The following is a 19,375-nucleotide window of genomic DNA, read 5'->3' as shown; positions in this document are numbered from 1 at the left end:
TGTATTACTGTATTCTGTAAATACTGTATTACAGTATATTATAGAATTACATTGTTCACTATATAAATAATTATATTACTATATTAAGAAAATTAAAGCTTCATTCTCATTTTTAAGCCTATTTAAAATATTTGCATGTAAAATAAATAAATTTGCCATAATTTCTAGCAAAATGCCATCTTTTGACTAGTACTACTACAAAACTGTAGTGTCATATTAGTCAGGCACTGTTGTACAGAAGGTTATTCTGCTTTTTACATTGATTTAAAAAAAAAAAAAAGAAAGACTATTATTTATTATGGTTTTACATTAGTAAAATTAAGGTGTATTTGGCGGGAATTATCGTTGCCATGGTGAATTGGTCTAACTCTGTGGTAGCGGAACCAAATGTGCTCTCGCAGCGGCGCGGCGGAAGGCTGCGAATGTAACACAGAGTTCCCCTGCAGACAGCTGTGCGCGGCCCATGTGGATCTGGCAGACCCGGGCGGAACAGCGGCTTAGAAATCCCCGACTCGAGCCGATCTTTCACGCTAATGCGAGCTCTTTAGGTCGTCCGTGTGTGTGAACTAGTGAAGATGCTGAAGGAGGCGGCAGACGGGCAGCTTACAGCGCGTTACGACGCGGTCGCCGGTAAGTGTGACAGTAATGAGAGATCTGCATCATCCCGCGGACAAACACTCATCTGAACAAAACACATCGTATTAGAAAGACTTCTCATATTCAGATAATATGATAATATCTCATATTCACACACAATACCCCACACAAAAAACATCGAGCTAAAAGAAAACAAATCATCAGCTGCCTGGTGTCTGTCACCAAACTTACTTGCATTGATTTTGATTTATGTAAAGAAAGGTTTATCTCAAAATATATAGTGGAAACAAAGTAACAAGTAATTTTGCTTTGGACATATGCAAAAAACTGACATATGCAATTTAGAGGGAAGTAGATGTATTTAGTAAGATTTATGTAATTTAAGTATATAATGTGCAATGTAAAATAATGAAGATTGTGTGAAAAAAAAAATCCCTGATGTGATGTATTTTTAATAAACAATAACAAATACTGTACTGATAAGTGTACTGTAATAAAAAATATTGTAATACTATATTTTTAAATTAAATAAGCATGAATTAAGGATATAGGCTATATAAATGCAATGTAAATTAAATATTATATTTGCACTATAGTAATAAAAACAATATAGGGAAAAAAATGTTTAGTAAAAATCCAAATTATCTATTTATTTTTATTGAAACATGACCTGCGCATGTTTCTAAATTTTATATCTATCTATCTATTATGAATGAACTTATAGATAAATTATGAATAAATTACTACTACTATTATATACTACTTTATATATATATAAGTTGGGGTGTGAAAGTTGTATTTTTTTTCTATGTTTTGTGTTGTTCCTTTTTGGACAGCATAACAAAATCTAATAAAAATAGCATTAATATAAGACATGACCTTCGATGTACTGTGTATGTTTTTTATATAATGTGTTCAATCTTTGTCTCAGCCTCAGTGCAGGTTCAGTTTGAGCCGGTGGGTCGCTGGTTCGAGGCGTTTCTGAAGCGCAGGAGTAGAAATGTGTCGGCCTCGTTTCAAGAGCTGGAGGAAGAGGAGGAGCTGTCTGAGGAAGAGGAGGACGAGGAGCTGCAGCTGGAGGAGTATCCCATGCTAAAGACTCTGGACCCCAAAGACTGGAAGGTGTGTGTCGCCGCTCTTCCGTCTGTCAGAGCTGAGCGACGCTGTGAACTCAATGCACTGACTCGCTTTTCTTGACGTTACAGAATCAAGATCACTACGCTGTTTTAGGTCTCGCACGCGTCAGGTACAAAGCAACGCAGAAACAGATCAAAGCTGCTCGTAAAGTTTGAGTTTGTGTGTGTTTGGAAATCATTGTGTAATACTGCTCAAAGGTTTAGAATAATTAAGATTACCCTGCTCAGCATAGGGTTGGGCTGCATTTCTTTGATCATAAATACAGTAAAAATTGTTAGATATTATTAGTATTTTGATATAGCGGTTTCTATGTGAATATCTGTTAAAGTGTAATTTATTCCTGTGATCAAAGCTGCATTTTCAGCATCATTCCTCCAGTCTTCAGTGTCACTCCAGAAACATTTCTGATTATTATCAGTGTTGAAAGTTGTACAGTTGTTGCCGAATATTTTTGTGGAAATCATGGTTCACTACCATTCAAAAGTTTGGGGTCAGAAAGATTTTTTTATCAAAGAAGCAAAAAATTTATCAAAAGTGACAGCAAAGACATGTTTCTATTTCAAATAAATGCTGTTCTTTTGAACTTCCTATTAATCAAAGAATCCTGAAAATAATTTATTTCCACAAAAATATTGTGCAGCACGACTGTTTTCAACTGATAATAATCTGAAATGTTTCTTGAGCATATTAGAATGATTTCTGAAGATCATGTGACACTGAAGACTGGAGTAATGATGCTGAAAATACAGCTGCGCATCACAGAAATAAATTATATTTTGTTATGCTCACATAAAAAGAAGTTACTTTAAATTGTAATAATATTTAACAAATTTTGGTGAGCAGAAGAGACTATATTCAAAATATATCGCAGTAACATGCTGCTGTTCTCCACAGATAAAGCCATGGTCCTCAAACATCACCCGGACAAGCGGAAAGCAGCAGGAGAGCAGATTGTGGAGGGAGATAATGATTATTTCACTTGCATAACAAAAGGTTTGGGCTTTATTGCTTCATCATAAGTGAAATGAAAGGCGTTAGTGTTTGAAAATCGGTCTTGAGATCCTTGATGTGCTCTCGTGTGATGCAGCAATGGAGATGCTGTCGGATCCCGTGAAGCGGAGAGCGTTTGACAGCGTGGATCCCACGTTTGACAACATGGTCCCTTCCAAAGCAGAAGGCAAAGAAAACTTCTTCGAGGTGTTTGCGCCGGTGTTTGAGAGGAACAGCAGGTAAACGCCTCACATGACTGATTCAGATGATACAGGCTCAGTGCATTGAGATCACGCTGCCGTGTTTCTCTCCATCAGGTGGTCTGTTAAAAAACACATCCCGAGTCTGGGAAGCATGGACGCGTCTTTTGAAGAGGTGGATAATTTCTATTCCTTTTGGTGAGTAAGATATCAGATTCATTCAGAGATTTTGAGCCAAACTAACGCCAGAGGAACAAAAAAAAATAATATAATTTTTTTTTCCTTTTGTTTCTGAAGGTACAACTTTGACTCGTGGAGAGAATTTTCATATTTAGATGAGGAGGAAAAGGAAAAAGCTGAATGGTGAATAATATTTTGATCATATGGTATTGGTTTGTAATATTGTAATTATTTCTGCGCAGGGTTATTATCGTTAACACACTAAACCATAAAAATCCTTTGTCACTTAAAATAAATAAAATAAATAATTTTAAAAAGTTACTAGCCAATATTCAAAATTATTCTAAAACCCAAATAAAAATGAATTAAAAAAAACTAAAAAAAAAAAAAAAAATAAAAAAAAAAAAAAAAACAAAAAAAAAACAAAAAAAAAAAAAAATTAAAAAAACAAAATTATACAAAAATACAAAAACTTTGTGGAATTTAAAATTACAGTGGAAAGAGAAAATATAAAAATTAAAACTAATTCAAAATGTTAATAAAAAAAGAATAGTTGCTCAATTATACTAAAATATTTGTACTTTGTGGTATTTATGTCAAAAAAATTTAAATTAAAATTTATAACAGAAAATCTAAAAATGAAAAAGAATTAAAATTATTAATAAAAACTATTTTTTCCCAGTTATACTATAATATCACTTTCCTTATATTTTGGGGTAAAATCTTTAAAATTAAAGGGAAATATATATATATATATATATATATATATATATATATATATATATATATATATATATATAGAAATAATAATAAAAAACTATTGTATATATTGTTTCTCAATAATAATGAAAAACTACATATTGTTTCTCAGTTATACTAAAATAACAGTTTCCTTTTTGTACTTTGTGATATTTGTCTAAAACTTTACTGAAAATGAAAGCAAAATATAAAATTAAAAACTTATTCAAAATATTTAAAAAAATTCTCAATTATGCTAAAATATTACTGTTTCCTTTTTGTAATTTGTGGTATTTGTGTCTAAAACTTCAATTTAAAATTAAAGTGAAAGCAAAAAATATAAAAGCAAATTCAAACTATTACTAAAACTATAATAGTATCTGAGTGATAGTAAAATGACAGTGTTTTGTGCGTGTCTCTGTCAGTCGAGATGAGAGGAGGTGGATTGAGAAACAGAACCGAGCCTCTCGAGCGCAGAGGAAGAAGGAAGAGATGAACAGGATCCGGACACTCGTTGGTAAGTGACTGTTCAGACGCAGGCTCCTGATTCTCTGAGCGTCTGTGTCAATGTGTGTGATGTGTTTCAGACACCGCCTACAACTGCGACCCGCGAATCAAGAAGTTCAAAGAGGAGGAGAAAGCCAGGAAAGAGTCGGAGAAGAAGGCCAAAGCTGAGGCGAAGAAACGAGAGCAGGAGGAGAAGGAGCGGGTCAGTGCCTCTGAACACTTCTGTGACTTACTGTTTCCAGTTACAGATGCACAGCTTAGCTTGAATGTTGTTTGAATGAATCGCTGCTTTAGCCGGTACAAACACAGTTCTGCAAAACTGGTCTTTTTCCATGATTCTGTTTTGTATGTGTCTGATGATGAAGGTGTAAATTACCAGTTATCAGCAAGATTAAATCATACAAAATATTTAGCAGTATATCAAGAAAAAAAATATATATATATATAATTTAAAATCTACCCATTTTTTTATGGTGTGTGTATATATATATAGATATATATATATATAATATATATATATATATATATATATAGATAGTATATATATATATATATATATATATATATATATATATAATATATATATATATATATTAGGCATTTGTATGTGTATGTATATGTGACCCTGGAGCACAAAACCAGTCTCAAGTCTCTGGGGTATATTTGTAGCAATAGCTAAAAATACATTGTATGGGTCAAAATTAGTGATTTTTATTTTATGCCAAAAATCATCAGGATATTAAGTAAAGATCATGTTCCTTGAAGATATTTAGTAAATTTCCTACTGTAAATATATCAAAACTTCATTTTTGATTAGTAATATGCATTGCTAAGAATTCATTTGGACAACTTTAAAGATGATTTTCTCAATATTTAGATTTTTTTGCACCCTCAGATTCCAGATTTTCAAATAGTTGTATCTAAGCCTAATATTGTCTGATCCTAACAAACCATACATCAATGGAAAGATTATTTATTCAGATTTCAGAGGATGTATACATCTCAATTTCGAAAAATTGACACTTAAGACTGGTTTTGTGGTCCAGGGTCACAATTGTGCTCACATAGATTAAATTTAAAATTAAAAATTAAAAATTAAATTTATGCATTTAGCAGACGCTTTTATCCAAAGTGACTTACAGTGCATTCAGGCTATCAATTTTTACCTATCATGTGTTCCCGGGGAATCAAACCCCCAACCTTGCGCTTCGTAACGCAATGGTCTACCACTTGAGCACTATATAGATATACATAGATATTCTCCTAAGAAAGCCAAAACCTCACTTTTACTTCCTTAAAACTTCAGGTTTGAGGTTTATTTACATTTTGGATTGACTGAGAGCGCTACAGCTGTTCAATAATAAAATTAATCCTCAAAAATACAACTTGCCTAATAATTGTGCACATGGTGTAAACCTGTCACTTTCATCTCTCTCTCTCTCTCTATATGGATATTTCTGCATATATAGTCTGTAAGTGACTCTCTCTCGTTGCTGTGTGTGTGCAGGCGCGTCAGGCGGAGGAGAAGGCAGCGCGGATGCTGAGGGAGAAGGAGGAGGAGGTGGCGCGACAGGCGGCACAGCAGGCCAAGAAAGAGAAAGAAGCCCAGAAGAAAGCCATCAAAAAAGAGCGGCAGAAGCTCAGGACGACCTGCAAGGCAGGAGACCTCCACACGATCTCACACATTCAGCTCTGAGAGCGTCCCGTCCTCATCTCTGTCTCTCTGCTTCTCTCAGACTCACAGCTACTTCACAGACAACGAAGCCGACGGCGTCAGGATGATGGAGGAGGTGGAGAAACTCTGCGACCGCTTGGAGCTGACCAGGTGAAGCCTGGAAATATAATGTTGATGTACTTCTCTCAAACACAGCTGCGTGTGGGAGGAATATTGAGTCTTTATTGGTCTGATTTGTAGTTTGCAGACGCTGAATGAAGCTTTGGCCTCTGGGAATAAAGAACAGAGTAAAGCAGCTCTGGAGAAACAGGTGAGAAACTGAAACGGGTCAAAAACGCTCCCTGTTTACACTCTTTGTTGAGCTACAGTTCTGTGGTGCATATACACATTCATTTATATAAAGTAGAAATTGTGAAATATTATTTCAATTTAAAAGAACTGTTTTCTGTGTGAATATCTGCTAAAATGTAATTTATTTCTGTGATGCGCAGCTGTATTTTCAGCATCATTACTCCAGTCTTCAGTGTCACATGATCTTCAGAAATCATCCTAATATGCTCAAGAAACATTTCTGATTATTATCAATGTTGAAAACAGTTGTGCTGACGAATATATTTTAGTGGAAACTGTGATACATTTTATTTTTCAGGATTATTTGACGAATAGAAAGTATTTATTTGAAATATGAATAATAATACTAATAATTATAATTATTATTAATAATTAATACAATTGACATATCTTAATGTTACTATAATCAATATTATAATATCTGTCACACACACTCTTGTTATAATGACAGCTAATTACCAAAGCATTATTTTACATAACAAATAATGACAAAAAATAATTTAAGCAATAACAAATATTATTAAGGTAAAATTAGAATAAGGTGGTCAGTAATATTAATAAAAATTATTTTATTACATAATATGATTTTTTAAATAATTATAATAAACAATAATAAAAAATATATAAATATAATATTAATAAGAATATTTTATATTATAGTATGAGGAACACATTCTGAATATTTTTTTGGAAGCCGTGATATTTATTTTTTAAGATTTTTTTGAATAGGAAGTTAAAGATCAGCAAAAATACTACTAATAGTAATTAGTAATAATATTACAATTGCAAAAATTATTTATTATAATTATTATTATTTGGAAACCATGATAATATTTTTTTGATGAATAGAAAGTTCAAAAGAACAACATTTATTTGCTAATAATTATTAGTATTGCAATTACAAAACTAATATTATTCAATAATTTGTTATTAATCATAATTATAATTATTATCATCACATTTGGAAACCATATAGTTCATAATATATTTTTAGGATTTTTTTGATGTATATAAAGTTCAAAAGAACAGCATTTATTTTAAATATAAATCTTTAGAAACATTGTGACTTGACTGTCACGTTTGATTCATGAAGTGTGTCCTTGCTGAAGAGAAACTTCTGAATGGTCCTGTTAGTCGCTCTGAGGTTTTTGTGTCTGTGCTTGCAGGTGCAGGAGGTGAATGATCAGATGCAGAAGGAGAAGGAGGCGGAGATGCAGGCGCAGCAGGCGGCGCGCGGAGCGGAGCACACCAGCGCAGGAGGAGGAGGAGGAGCCAATAACAGAGGCTGGAACGAGGAAGACCTGCAGCTGCTCATCAAAGCCGTCAACCTGTTCCCCGCCGGAACCAACGCCAGGTGAGTCTCCATGGAAACCATCTGCTGTATCACAGACTGTACGGATGATCCCGTGTTCCTGGCTGACATGTGCTGTGATCGGACAGGTGGGAGGTGATCGCCAACTACATGAACCAGCACTCCAGCAGCGGCGTGAAGAGAAACGCCAAAGACGTCATCAATAAAGCAAAAACACTGCAGAAGCTGGGTATGTAACCGCCGCTTGGCTTTATGCCGTACACAGGATGGAAGCAGTACGGCTAATTTGCTTTTCTTGATGGCAGATCCTCACCAGAAAGATGAGATTAACCGAAAGGCCTTTGAGAAGTTCAAGAAGGAGCATTCAGTGGTTCCTCAGACTGTAGACAACGCTGTGCCTTCAGAGAGGTTTGATGGTGAGTTGCACGATAATGAATAAACGGTTTATCATAAATAATAAGATTTTGTTTTCTACTTAAATAGTAGTAATAATTGTTTTAACAACATTCTTATTTAAAAAGAAAAAATCTTATTAACCATTCTTTATACTACTGTATTTACTATTATTATTAGTAAAATTAAGTATCTTAATATTATAGTAATTATAATTAAAATATCCATAACACACTTTTATTATAATGCAAGCTGATTGCCAAATCAGAACAAATAATGACAATAATTAATATTTTAATAAATATTATTTATAATTAATACATTTATAAATCTAGAACAAATATTAAGGTAGAGTTAGAATGAAGAGTTATCAATAAACTAAGATTGATTTTTAGAAATAATATTTAATACATATACATTATTATTTATAACATTTGAAATTAATTATAATAATACTTATAAAATATTAAACACACAATTTCAAAACAAATCAAGATAATAACTAATATGTAATTATAACAATATTAAAAAAATTCCCAGATAATATAGTTCCTAAAAAAAATACATAAATATATATATATATATATATATATATATATATATATATATATATATATATATATAATAATAATAACATAACTACAAATTTTGAATATTAATTATACTGATGATTTTTATTATTATAATATCCATATCACACAACAAGGTGCCAAGTAATTAATAACATTTTTTATAAATAACATTAATAATACATTAAAAATACCTTTTATAATAATATGATGTCTATGGCGCACACATTTATTAATAAGGTCGAATTAGAATGAAGTGCCAAGTAATTAATAAAATAAGACTTTTTTTAAATATAAAAATTATTCATTTAAATATAAATATCTTAATTATATTAATTTTATAATGTCTGTCACACTTATAATGCAAGCTGATTAATAATCATGATTATTTTGTTAAAACTAAAAATTAAGTAAAGATTAAACCACTAGGCAGAAAATCTATTGATTTATGAAAAAAGCTCTGATTGGGGGATTTAAACTCTTGGCATCTGGCAACCGCAGCCATGAAAGCTTGTGGAGGCTTCCTGCCAATGCAAAATGCAAATGATTACGCTTTAAATCGAGAGAAGCATAAATAGTGTTCATGATTAAAATATGATTTATACTGCTGCGAAACCCGTCCCATTCTGAACCGAATCGTTTCCTCCAGCTGTAGGCGCTGAATCCAACTCCTCACCCTGGACCACAGAGGAGCAGAAGCTTCTGGAGCAGGCGCTGAAGACGTACCCGGTGAACACGCCGGAGCGCTGGGAGAAGATCTCTGACGCCGTGCCCGGACGCTCCAAGAAAGACTGCATGAAGAGATACAAGGTGAGCCGCTTCAGGGTTCTGCAACACACTAAAAATAATAGTGGCTGTGTTTTTCCCCTTAATTCAAAGCACTATTTTTGCATAATTGTTTACATAAAGCATTGCCAAAGAATTAATACACAGAACAAAGAAAAAAGCAATATCAAATATTAATAAGGTAGAAGTATGCCAAGTGTATAGGATCTATCTTTATTATAAACTTATTAAATTAGAAATAACAACAATAATATAATTATTATTAATTATTATTTAGTACAATTAAAAATAACCATTACTTACGGATATAGAAATTATTATTATAACACATTTTTGTTATAATGCAAGCTAATTGCCAAAGTATTATTACGCAGAAATAAATCAATCAATATTAAATTAGAATAAGATGCAAAGTAATTAATAAAATATTTTCTGAATAATAATACAAATTATTATTTTTATTATTTAAAGAAAAATTTAACAATACTTAGTCTATTACACTTTTAGTATAATATGATTAAGGTTAAATTAAACGAGGTGCCATGTAATTACAAAAATGCATTTATTAAATAGTAGTAATAGTAATAATAAATTATTAAAATGTAAAATATTCTGTAACACACTCCTATTATAATGCACGCTGATTAACAATGTAGATTTAGAAGGTGCCATTTAATTAATAAAAAACGTTTTAATAGTAGTAATTATTATTGTTTGTTATTAATTAATAACATTAATAGTAATAAATCATTTTTATTATTATTAATAAAATAAAAAAATCTTATTGTAACACACACTCTTATGATGATGTAAATGCTGATCTCTGCGTGCAGCTGTTGAGGTGTTTGTCTCTCGCTGGTGTTTCTGCAGGAGCTGGTGGAGATGATAAAGGCTAAGAAAGCCGCCCAGGAGCAGGTCGCTGCTAAAAACAAGAAATGACAAAAGTGCCACAGGGAAAGAAAACACACAAACACACACACGACACGGTCTTTTAACTTTATTGTGTTGTTCTTTATTTTATAATAAAATAAACATGGAAAAAAAAGCACATCTTAAACTCTCTTGTTTTTGTGACTGTTAATGTGCAGACGCTGTACTGCTTCACAAGCACCGCATGCCGCCGCGGATGCTGTTATAGTCCGGGAGCTGCTCGATCGGACCTGCAAACATCAAGTATTTGCTTATCAGTCACTGACAGCAGCGTTTCCCATCGCTCTGCTCTCTTTCAGGTCCTGGAGTGTCTACTAACCAGCTGATGAGTTTAATCAAGTGTGTTTGGTTATGAAGACACTCCAGGACCAGCGCTGATATAGAGAAAATATGAATACTCACCAACAGCTGCTATAGCAGGAGCTTTATTATGGATGTATTTCATACACACGTCTTTGATGGTTGTGGCGTCTATGGCCTGAGAGGAGAGCAGCAGCATTGAGACTAAAGCCCTGTTCACACACTAATAGTTTCTCACAGGGATGAAAGGTCATTTCAGCATTTACATCTGATTTATTTATTTTAATTGCTGTCTGAAACCCAAATTAGTGTTTTTCCTCCCACAGCCCACATAAACATTCCTGACCACATAACATAGCATTTTTTTTTTGTTATATGGATATTTTATTACTAAAATGATGGAAACTGTTTACAGAAGAAAAAAAAAACAACATTTGAATTATTTTTATTATTATGGTAAGCAAAAATTTAAAAATATTTATCATTTATTTTAGGTCTTGCACAACTAATTTTACGAGGCAAAAAAGTATCTGGGTCATTTACTATGTAAATAAGAGTTTGCATTAACTTATTTCTGCTAGTTTTCATATTTTTAAAAGACAAAGTGCAAGACCGAAAACCATTTAAATAGCATGTAATTTTCCCGGTTTTTAATAGAAAAATTAAAAGGAATATTTAAATAATAAATAGGATATAATTTTTCTACTGTTAAATTTAATTTCAATGTAACTGTACAGGCAATAACAGACTTTTTACCTCATGTAAATTAAAGTTTGCATTAACTTATTTCTGCTAAATTCCACATTTTTATAATAACATCCATAATTTTGAGATAAAATGCAAGACGGTTAAACCAAAGTGTGTCAGTTTGCTATTTTTGAATAGTCTATTTAAGAATAGAATATTAATTTCCTATTGTTAAATAATAATTAATTATAATGAATTGTCCAAGCAATAACAGACATTGTTTACAGATCACAGACCATGTAGCAATCATAAAACTCACTTGTCCACTGTGAATAAACTGAATGCATGAATTTTACAGTCGTCCCCCTGAGAAACCGCTCCTGCCTGGATGAGGCTACAGAAGCACTTGAATGGGTCAGATGTCAGGTCAAAGGTCGGCATGTACATTTACTCACATCTATTCTGGCCTCCAGCTCGTGCAGAGGAATCCTGCGGCTGTAACACAGCATCTGCCGGCCGATGTCCTCACAGATGGGAGTGGACCCTAGACACCACAAACACACAAGAACTGGATTTCTGTGGGTCTTAAAAAGTCATAAATCGCCCTTCTACAAAATAAGGGCTTCCATTTGAGTTAAGTCTTTATTTGTAAAGTTACAGCATTAAATGTTGCATGCACTGCAGAAGATGAACATCTTTGTCAGTACTAAACATCGTAAAATCAAGATGCGAAATGAAGATATGAAGGATGTTGTTTTTTGAGAAATTAAAATTTAGTGAGTTTATGCTTAAAACAAGAACAAATATGTCAATGGGGTATAAAAACTTGTTTTCCCTGAATTAAGTTGACTCCATTGGCAGATATTTGTCCTTTATGACAAAAAAAAACAAAACATTTTTATACATTTCTCAGAAAACAACACTTATATATAATTTTTGCATCTATCTTTAAGAAAATTTAGACATTTGAACTGGAAAATGACAAACTTTTTTTTTGCAGTGTGATCAGAAGTTACAGTAAACATTATTACCATATTCTAGTCTGAAAAATTATTTAAAAAGTAATTGAGATCTCTTGGAAGTTGTATACATGCATCGAATACATCTCATTTTGTTCTTAAACATTTCATTCAGAGAACATATTGACTAATTGTGTTCCCTATCCAGTTTTCTTTAACTGGTCTTAAAAAGGTCCTGATTGGCCCTCATGAACCCTGTTTAGTGCGCGCCGCTGCTCTTACCGTCCAGGTGAAGCAGCATGTTTGTCTTCAGCAGGTTTTTAGCTCGGTTCACCTCGCTTTCAGTCACATTCGTACACAGAGACATCCTGAAGGAAACCGGGTGTTAGTTGCTCATCTTTCATCTCGACGGAAAGCCCAGTGAACGTGGAGCTCTCACCATTCCAGCTGCGTGAAGCGCATCATGTCGCTGACGGTTGCCGCTTCGCACACCATGTAGAGCCCCCACAGGCCCGTGTCGGTGTAGCAGGTGTTGAAGGACTGGAAGCTGTGGCACAGGTTCCCCTGACACGCCATCTGCGCCAGCTTACTGGACAGGTTCTGACGGAAAACAAGGTGCGGTTAGTTGGGTTTCGGGTCTTTTTCAGTGCAAATGTTTAGTGAAAGCGCCTCCTACCATCCCGCCACCGAGCGAGCGATCCCAGTTCCCGATGAGCGTGTTGGCCACCATGAGCGGGATGGTGTCTGGATGCGACCAGCCGACGGCCTCCACTGCGATGGCTATATGAGCCAGAGGCATCTTATCATCCCGCACACGGATCTGTGAGGAGTCCAGAGCACAACTCCAGGTGAGTTAAGCTTATCTACTGTGTTTGTGCATCCAGCAGAAAACTGCTGCCTTAAATGCCTCATTTGTAGTCCTGACATTATTTCTGTTTATTAATGAAAATAAACATAAATAGTAATATTTTAAAAAATCAAAAACTAATTAAATTAACAAAAGCACAATTTATTCTCTGTAAAAAAAAAATTTAAACAAAAGAATTTGAGCCTGGCTTTATCCAATGGTCAGATTTATGTTCTGGAAATACATGAAAATTAGTGCATATAATTATATAATGCCACGTTTTTATATATTAAACATAGCATTTCCGAAAACTTGTAACTTGCTCTAATTAACATGCATTTTTAGCAACAAGATATAAGAAAGCAGGATCATCATCATCATCAAAACTATTAAAAACAGTTGTTCATTGTATTAAGGCTACAATAAAATAATTATTAGATGAAAAACTTAATTAGAAATGTTGCTTTAGCAACTAAATAAATGAAGTTTAAGTTTACTAAAATAACTAGATGGAAATAAAAAAACTAAAATAAATTGACTTGGCTTTTCAGAAAGGCTGAGTTTGAAAAGACAAAACGAATGTACAGTATTCGAAAAATAATTTTAAACTTTAAATCATGTTAATGTATTCTGGCAGACGATGAAAATAAAATAAAGAACTTGTAAATGAGCACAAAATTGGCACTTTAATTATCGTCCCTCAGTGTATTTACAATACTACAAGACTAAGACACATCTAATGTACTGTAAGTGCATTCCTGTCAACATGATTTTTACAAAGTGAGGAATGAATGCTAATTATTTTCTATCATAACTGATGGGTCGTCACAATATTTTGAGCTGGATTAACTCAAGATATTCCTGTGTGTAATGAATTATAATAAGTCTGTTTACCTCATTGCCGGTGAAATGGCAGGGCAGTAAAGCCTCTCCGCTGTATTGGGCCGGCAGCTTTCCAAAATGAAATTTAGCCAAATCGATGAGCTCATTATGTGACACCCCTGAGAGAGCGAGAAACTGTCAAACTCTGAGCCAGTAACAGTTAAACCACAGGACACGTTCAGTGATGCGGATTCCTGTGTCTGTGCTGCTTTACCTCCGGCTGCTGCTAATACAATCCGCGGGCCCTTGTAGTGTGTTGTGATGTATTCCACCAGATCCCCTCGATTTATAGTTCTGCAGAACATCAAACAGCACTGGTATAACATTCAGACTAAAGGAAAGCAAACATACAACATACACATTTAAGTGTTTATTTCATTACATCTATATGCATCTGTAGATTTCAGTTACAATACATATTTTTATTCCTATCTATATTTTGAAGGGTTTTGCAAAAGGGTTTGTTCGTATATAATTTGCCTGATTTATTTTATTCCTAAAAACATGGTGAAAATGTATTTTTTCAGGCTGCTCACTATTTTCTGATTTATAGAGTGATAAAAAGAGAAATCCAAAATCCCATTGATAATTGAAAATGCATTTCAACAATAAGCGGTAAGAAGCTGGGTTATTATCATTAAATAAATTCATTAAAAGTTTTTTGTTTTAGTTAAGCACCGAAATGACTAACTGGAAATGAATAAAAAACTGAAACAGAAATAAATTAAACGTAAATCTTAATGTTTAAAAAAAATAAAAAAAATAATTATCTTTTACAAAAACTAAAATATTGACAATATTCGGAAATAAAAAAATAATTCTTTAAATGAAAATCAAATGTTGTATGGAACTGAAATAACTAGGAATAAGTAAAAAATCTAATAAAAATAAAATGTAAGCAGTTAATAAAAAAAGCGCTAATAAAATGAACAAAAGCACAACATCCACTCTGTAAAAACCTTTAATAACAACAAAATGAAACAAGAATTTTTACCTGGCTTTGATATTGAAAAGTATGTAAATTAGTGCATATTTAATAACCATCATAATCAACTTACAATAATCATTTGTTATTTTTTTTAATCCCTAAAGTACTGACATAAACCATTTATTATTTACTTAATCTTGACTGAGCACAGCTGGACACATACTTGATGTTCTCCGTAGGGCCCAGGATGGTTCTCCCGAGAGGCGTGTCCTGATAGGCTGTAGCATGCAGGTAATCAAAGACCACTTCCTGCAGGTTGGTCTCCACTTCCTGCATCTCTCTGAGAATGACGCCACGCTCGCGCTCGATCTCGGCCTCTCCCAGCGTGCTGTTCTGGATGATGTCCGCCAGGATTTCCACCGCTGCCAACAGAGACGCATTTACAGCACACCCATAATGCCGTTCTGCCCGTCATGACGAGTTTGTGTCTGATGGCTCACCTCGGGGCAGATCTCTGGAGAACGCTTTAGCGTAGTACACCGTCTGCTCTCTGGAGGTGTACGCGTTCAGGTGAGCTCCCATGTTCTCGATCTCCAGCTCCAGGTCCAGCTGCGACCTCTTCCTGGTGCCCTGGAACACATCAACAGATCTGATGCTTTCTAGTCTGAACTGTTTTAGCATTCAGACACATTTCTTATCATTTCTCGTACCTTGAATGCCATGTGCTCCAGGAAGTGGGCCGTACCGTTATTGTGCTCATTTTCATAGCGGCTTCCAGCATCGATCCACAGACCAACCTGGATCATGTGATCAGGACAGAGGAAATTTAGGAAAGTTGGACCGTTTTGTCTCAGTCATCTCAATGGAAAAGATCTAGTTTACCTGATTTCTCCATATTTTGGTTTTTAGTGATCATTTACTTCCTCACACAGGAATTCCCCGATTCTACTTTATGGGTTTTCTGTTATTATTATTACTGATTTTTCATTATTATTATTCTCATTCATTATTAGTCCATTTTTATATTGATTATTTATATATTTAATGCACAGTCTTATCTCAATCTCTACTCATTTAAGTGTATCTACTATTGTTTTAGCTATCATTTTTGATACAAATGCTCTTTATTATCATCATCTAAAACTATTAAAATATTTTTAAAAAGGCTGGAATAAAATACAATTAAAATAAATTAAATTAAAAGTAAAAGGAAAATATAAATGTTGCTTTGGCAACTATGTTTGAGTTAAAACACCAAAATGACTAACTGGAAATAAATTAAAAATAAATTTAGCATAAATAGAATTATATATATAAAAGAAAAAATACTACTATATATATATATATATATATATATATATATATATATATATATATATATATATATATAAAAGCCCATTCAAAATACTGATGAACTATAATACAATATAAATAATACTAAAATGTCACAGGGAAGAAGGAGAAAGTGCATTGTTGCATATCACATTTTGATACAAAGAGTTTGTAAAAATGTGTAATTATATTTTATTGGGTTATGCTGCAATGTTGTGTTGTCTTAACTCTAATTTCACATATATTTGAACACATACAGACACAGTATACTTGTTTGTTGTTATTAATTTGCAATTGATTTGTCACAAAAAGAGAATTAAAACACATTTGGCGTGTATTAAGACTTGACTTTGCTGATAAGCAATACAAAAATCCCTTTTAACACTTCCTCCTGAAAAAAACCTCATCCTTTGTGTCTGTCGTTGTTCTTATCATAATTTCAGACATGGGCATGTGGGACCTCCCACAAAAACAAGTCACAAGGACAAACTCCCCCAACACAAGTCCCAGTTTGAGACTTTATTGTAAGGAATCACCCTGATGAAATTGTCACCCTAATTGTATTGTTCGGTAATCAGATTGATCAGACACCTGAGCTGATGGTGAACTCACCGTGCATGTGGTCAGGCCAGAGTCTTCAGATGCCACCCTGAGCCCGTTATCAAGGGTCGTGACCTTCGTCTCAGGTACATTTAAAAGCACCTGACTGACAGCCTGAGTGGATCTGGTCTGAAATACAGACAGCACGCGTTAAATCATGCGATAGAACCATGATTTACTCAGCAGGATATAAAGGTTAATATCAAAACGGTTTCGCGTGACGTTAATGATAAATTCAATGTATTATGATGTAAGATAGGTTTGCATCACTGAGACCAGCAGCCACGCCGGTCTCAACCCGACTGTTTTAAATGAATGCCAGGGCTTTGTTTTCGATATTTGGCAGTGCTTAATTATATTAATGATGTGTTTGTAATATCTCACCCGATTAAAGGTTCTTGTGTTCAATAAATTCTTTATAAAGTGTCTCCCCGCTGCGCCGAAACGCTGTACGGACGCCGCCATGCTGTTTGGGTGACGCTGTTAAAAAGACGCATTCCGATTGGACAGAAGAACGCTTACGTCATGCATCATTCAACATGCTTGCGGCACAGACTAATAATTCCTCTTTTTTTTGGGATAATTTAGGTCACATGGAATATTGGTTTCAGCCTATCCACCGCTTGAACTTCTGAAGCTCTGAGTCAAAGTTAAAAACACACATACGCCAGTTATTTATTTATGTGACATTTATTCGATGTTTTTGCAAACATGCAGTGTGGCATCTAAATTTATTACATAATGTTTTAATTGAGAAAATACATGGAATATTTGGCAGACATATTTAGAAACGTTAGTGAACAATCATCATTATGGGATGTAAATAATACTAAAATAACAAGATAAGTTCACTTGTACGACCACCAGATGGCAGCTCCGAATAAGTTAAAGATACTCATACGCCATTTATTTATTTATTTATTTATTTTTAGACAGTTATACAAATGATAGTGATTTATTATCTTTAATAATATAAAATTATATAAATGTTGCCTTGGCAATTAAGTAAGTTTCAGTTAAAAAGCTAAAATTACTGGTAAATAAATAGCTGAAAATGAAAAAATGATTTAAATACAGATACTATATATATATATATACTTTTGTGTGTATTTGTGCTGGTTATGTTTCAGTCTACTTTAGAGCTATCAACTATGATTTACTGATGGTTGTGAAAGGTTGTGCACAATATTACTGTATATATTATTAAAATATAGTTTTATATATATACACATAAAAAGCACTATTAAAAATTTTATATAAAAAACTACTTAAAAAATAACAATAAAAATTAACAATAAGGCGGGGGGTCAACAAGGTTTATTTTATTCAGATATATTTATTTTTTTGTCATCTCACACATGGACTTGCATTCAAAGGTTTTTTTTTTTTTTTTTTTTTTTTTGCAACGACGTTTTCAATAGTGTATTTCTATAATAAAAATGATATTGTCTTATGACCACCAGATGGCAGCTTTGAATAAAAGTAAAAACAAATGCACATGGCATAAACTTGACTCACAATCATTGAAAATGTTCCATTATACTTTGCCTATTACACTCGTTATTGTTGTCTATATTTTCATGTTTCAATCCATTTCCATGTCTGAATGATTCTGTAGTGTGAAAGTAGTTTTTCACTGTTGTAATAAACACTTTAAACTGGAAGACAAGTATTTTCTCAAAGCGTTAATAGACGGTTTAGTTTAGTAATCTTTTGAGTGTTTGTGTTCATTACAGAGTTCACCTGTGTCTCAAATCATAAAAAGAACATCAATGAACATCATATACTAAATAAATAAGCTGTTAGTCTCATAATGAAACATTCAGCAAAGCAGCTCGTCTCTGATGCCAGGATGTATGTGGTAGTTCTCAATTAAAAACTCACTAACTGAACAATCAATTTGCACTTGTGAAGTTCAGAGTGTCTTGTAGTCTTAGAGGTTTTCTGGGGTTGAAATGTTCGTGTTCTTGTAGCTTACCTGATCAAGGCCACGAGTTCAATTCACATGCAAGCAAAACGAACAAACATTAGATCTCAAGAGTATGTGCTCTAGGCTTGTCAATGACCTCTGCTGACTGATCGCCAAAGGCTTGTTCACAGCAGAAAAACACTTCAAAAGAAAGACAGAACGCAGACTAAGAAGAAACCCCAGTAGCTCAGCGGTCTGAGCGTTGCGCCTTTGTGTGAGAACCTGGGTTCAAATCTCACTCCTGCAAAGGTTTAACTAGTTTTGACCAATTAAAAAAGACAACACTCCAAAAAAAAAAAACCTGATCTTCTGGAGACCTGCTTTTGCATCTCAGCTGGGATTCGAACCATGGTTCAACACATAGAAGGCCATGACCTTACCACTGAGCCACTGGCACGTTCACATCAACTCCTCTTTTTTGAGAGGCATATCTTCTGATCCTAGTGTTGGTTTAAAAAAAATGCAGACTAGCTGAAGAAATCCCTGAACGGAATAGTATTGGATCT

At 33.6% G+C, this 19,375-nt stretch overlaps 2 protein-coding genes across 2 annotated transcripts; one reads left to right on the top strand and one right to left on the bottom strand.

The window, feature by feature from the left end:
- The first annotated feature begins 386 nt into the window (after positions 1-386).
- On the top strand, positions 387-10,483 carry LOC109062041 (dnaJ homolog subfamily C member 2). The gene is made up of 17 exons (XM_042737556.1): positions 387-630; positions 1,529-1,719; positions 1,803-1,878; positions 2,629-2,727; positions 2,822-2,963; positions 3,042-3,122; positions 3,222-3,287; positions 4,268-4,359; positions 4,430-4,551; positions 5,857-6,006; positions 6,086-6,174; positions 6,265-6,334; positions 7,542-7,729; positions 7,816-7,916; positions 7,993-8,103; positions 9,299-9,459; positions 10,306-10,483. The coding sequence occupies exons 1-17, from the start codon at positions 576-578 to the stop codon at positions 10,372-10,374; spliced, it is 1,863 nt and encodes a 620-aa protein (XP_042593490.1). The 5' UTR covers positions 387-575; the 3' UTR covers positions 10,375-10,483.
- Positions 10,418-17,443, bottom strand: LOC109062042 (mitochondrial-processing peptidase subunit beta-like). The gene is made up of 13 exons (XM_042737636.1): positions 17,285-17,443; positions 16,913-17,029; positions 15,679-15,765; positions 15,469-15,598; positions 15,192-15,390; positions 14,255-14,334; positions 14,053-14,159; positions 12,988-13,131; positions 12,751-12,911; positions 12,594-12,679; positions 11,808-11,896; positions 10,768-10,843; positions 10,418-10,595 (listed from the first exon to the last, which is right to left on the bottom strand). The coding sequence occupies exons 1-13, from the start codon at positions 17,363-17,365 to the stop codon at positions 10,537-10,539; spliced, it is 1,416 nt and encodes a 471-aa protein (XP_042593570.1). The 5' UTR covers positions 17,366-17,443; the 3' UTR covers positions 10,418-10,536.
- Positions 17,444-19,375: the final 1,932 nt, after the last annotated feature.

This window comes from Cyprinus carpio, chromosome A4, assembly GCF_018340385.1.
Source record: "Cyprinus carpio isolate SPL01 chromosome A4, ASM1834038v1, whole genome shotgun sequence".
Taxonomy (NCBI): Eukaryota; Metazoa; Chordata; class Actinopteri; order Cypriniformes; family Cyprinidae; genus Cyprinus; species Cyprinus carpio.
The sequence above is the reverse complement of the archived record's forward strand: the minus strand, read 5'-3'. Positions and strand labels throughout refer to the sequence as shown.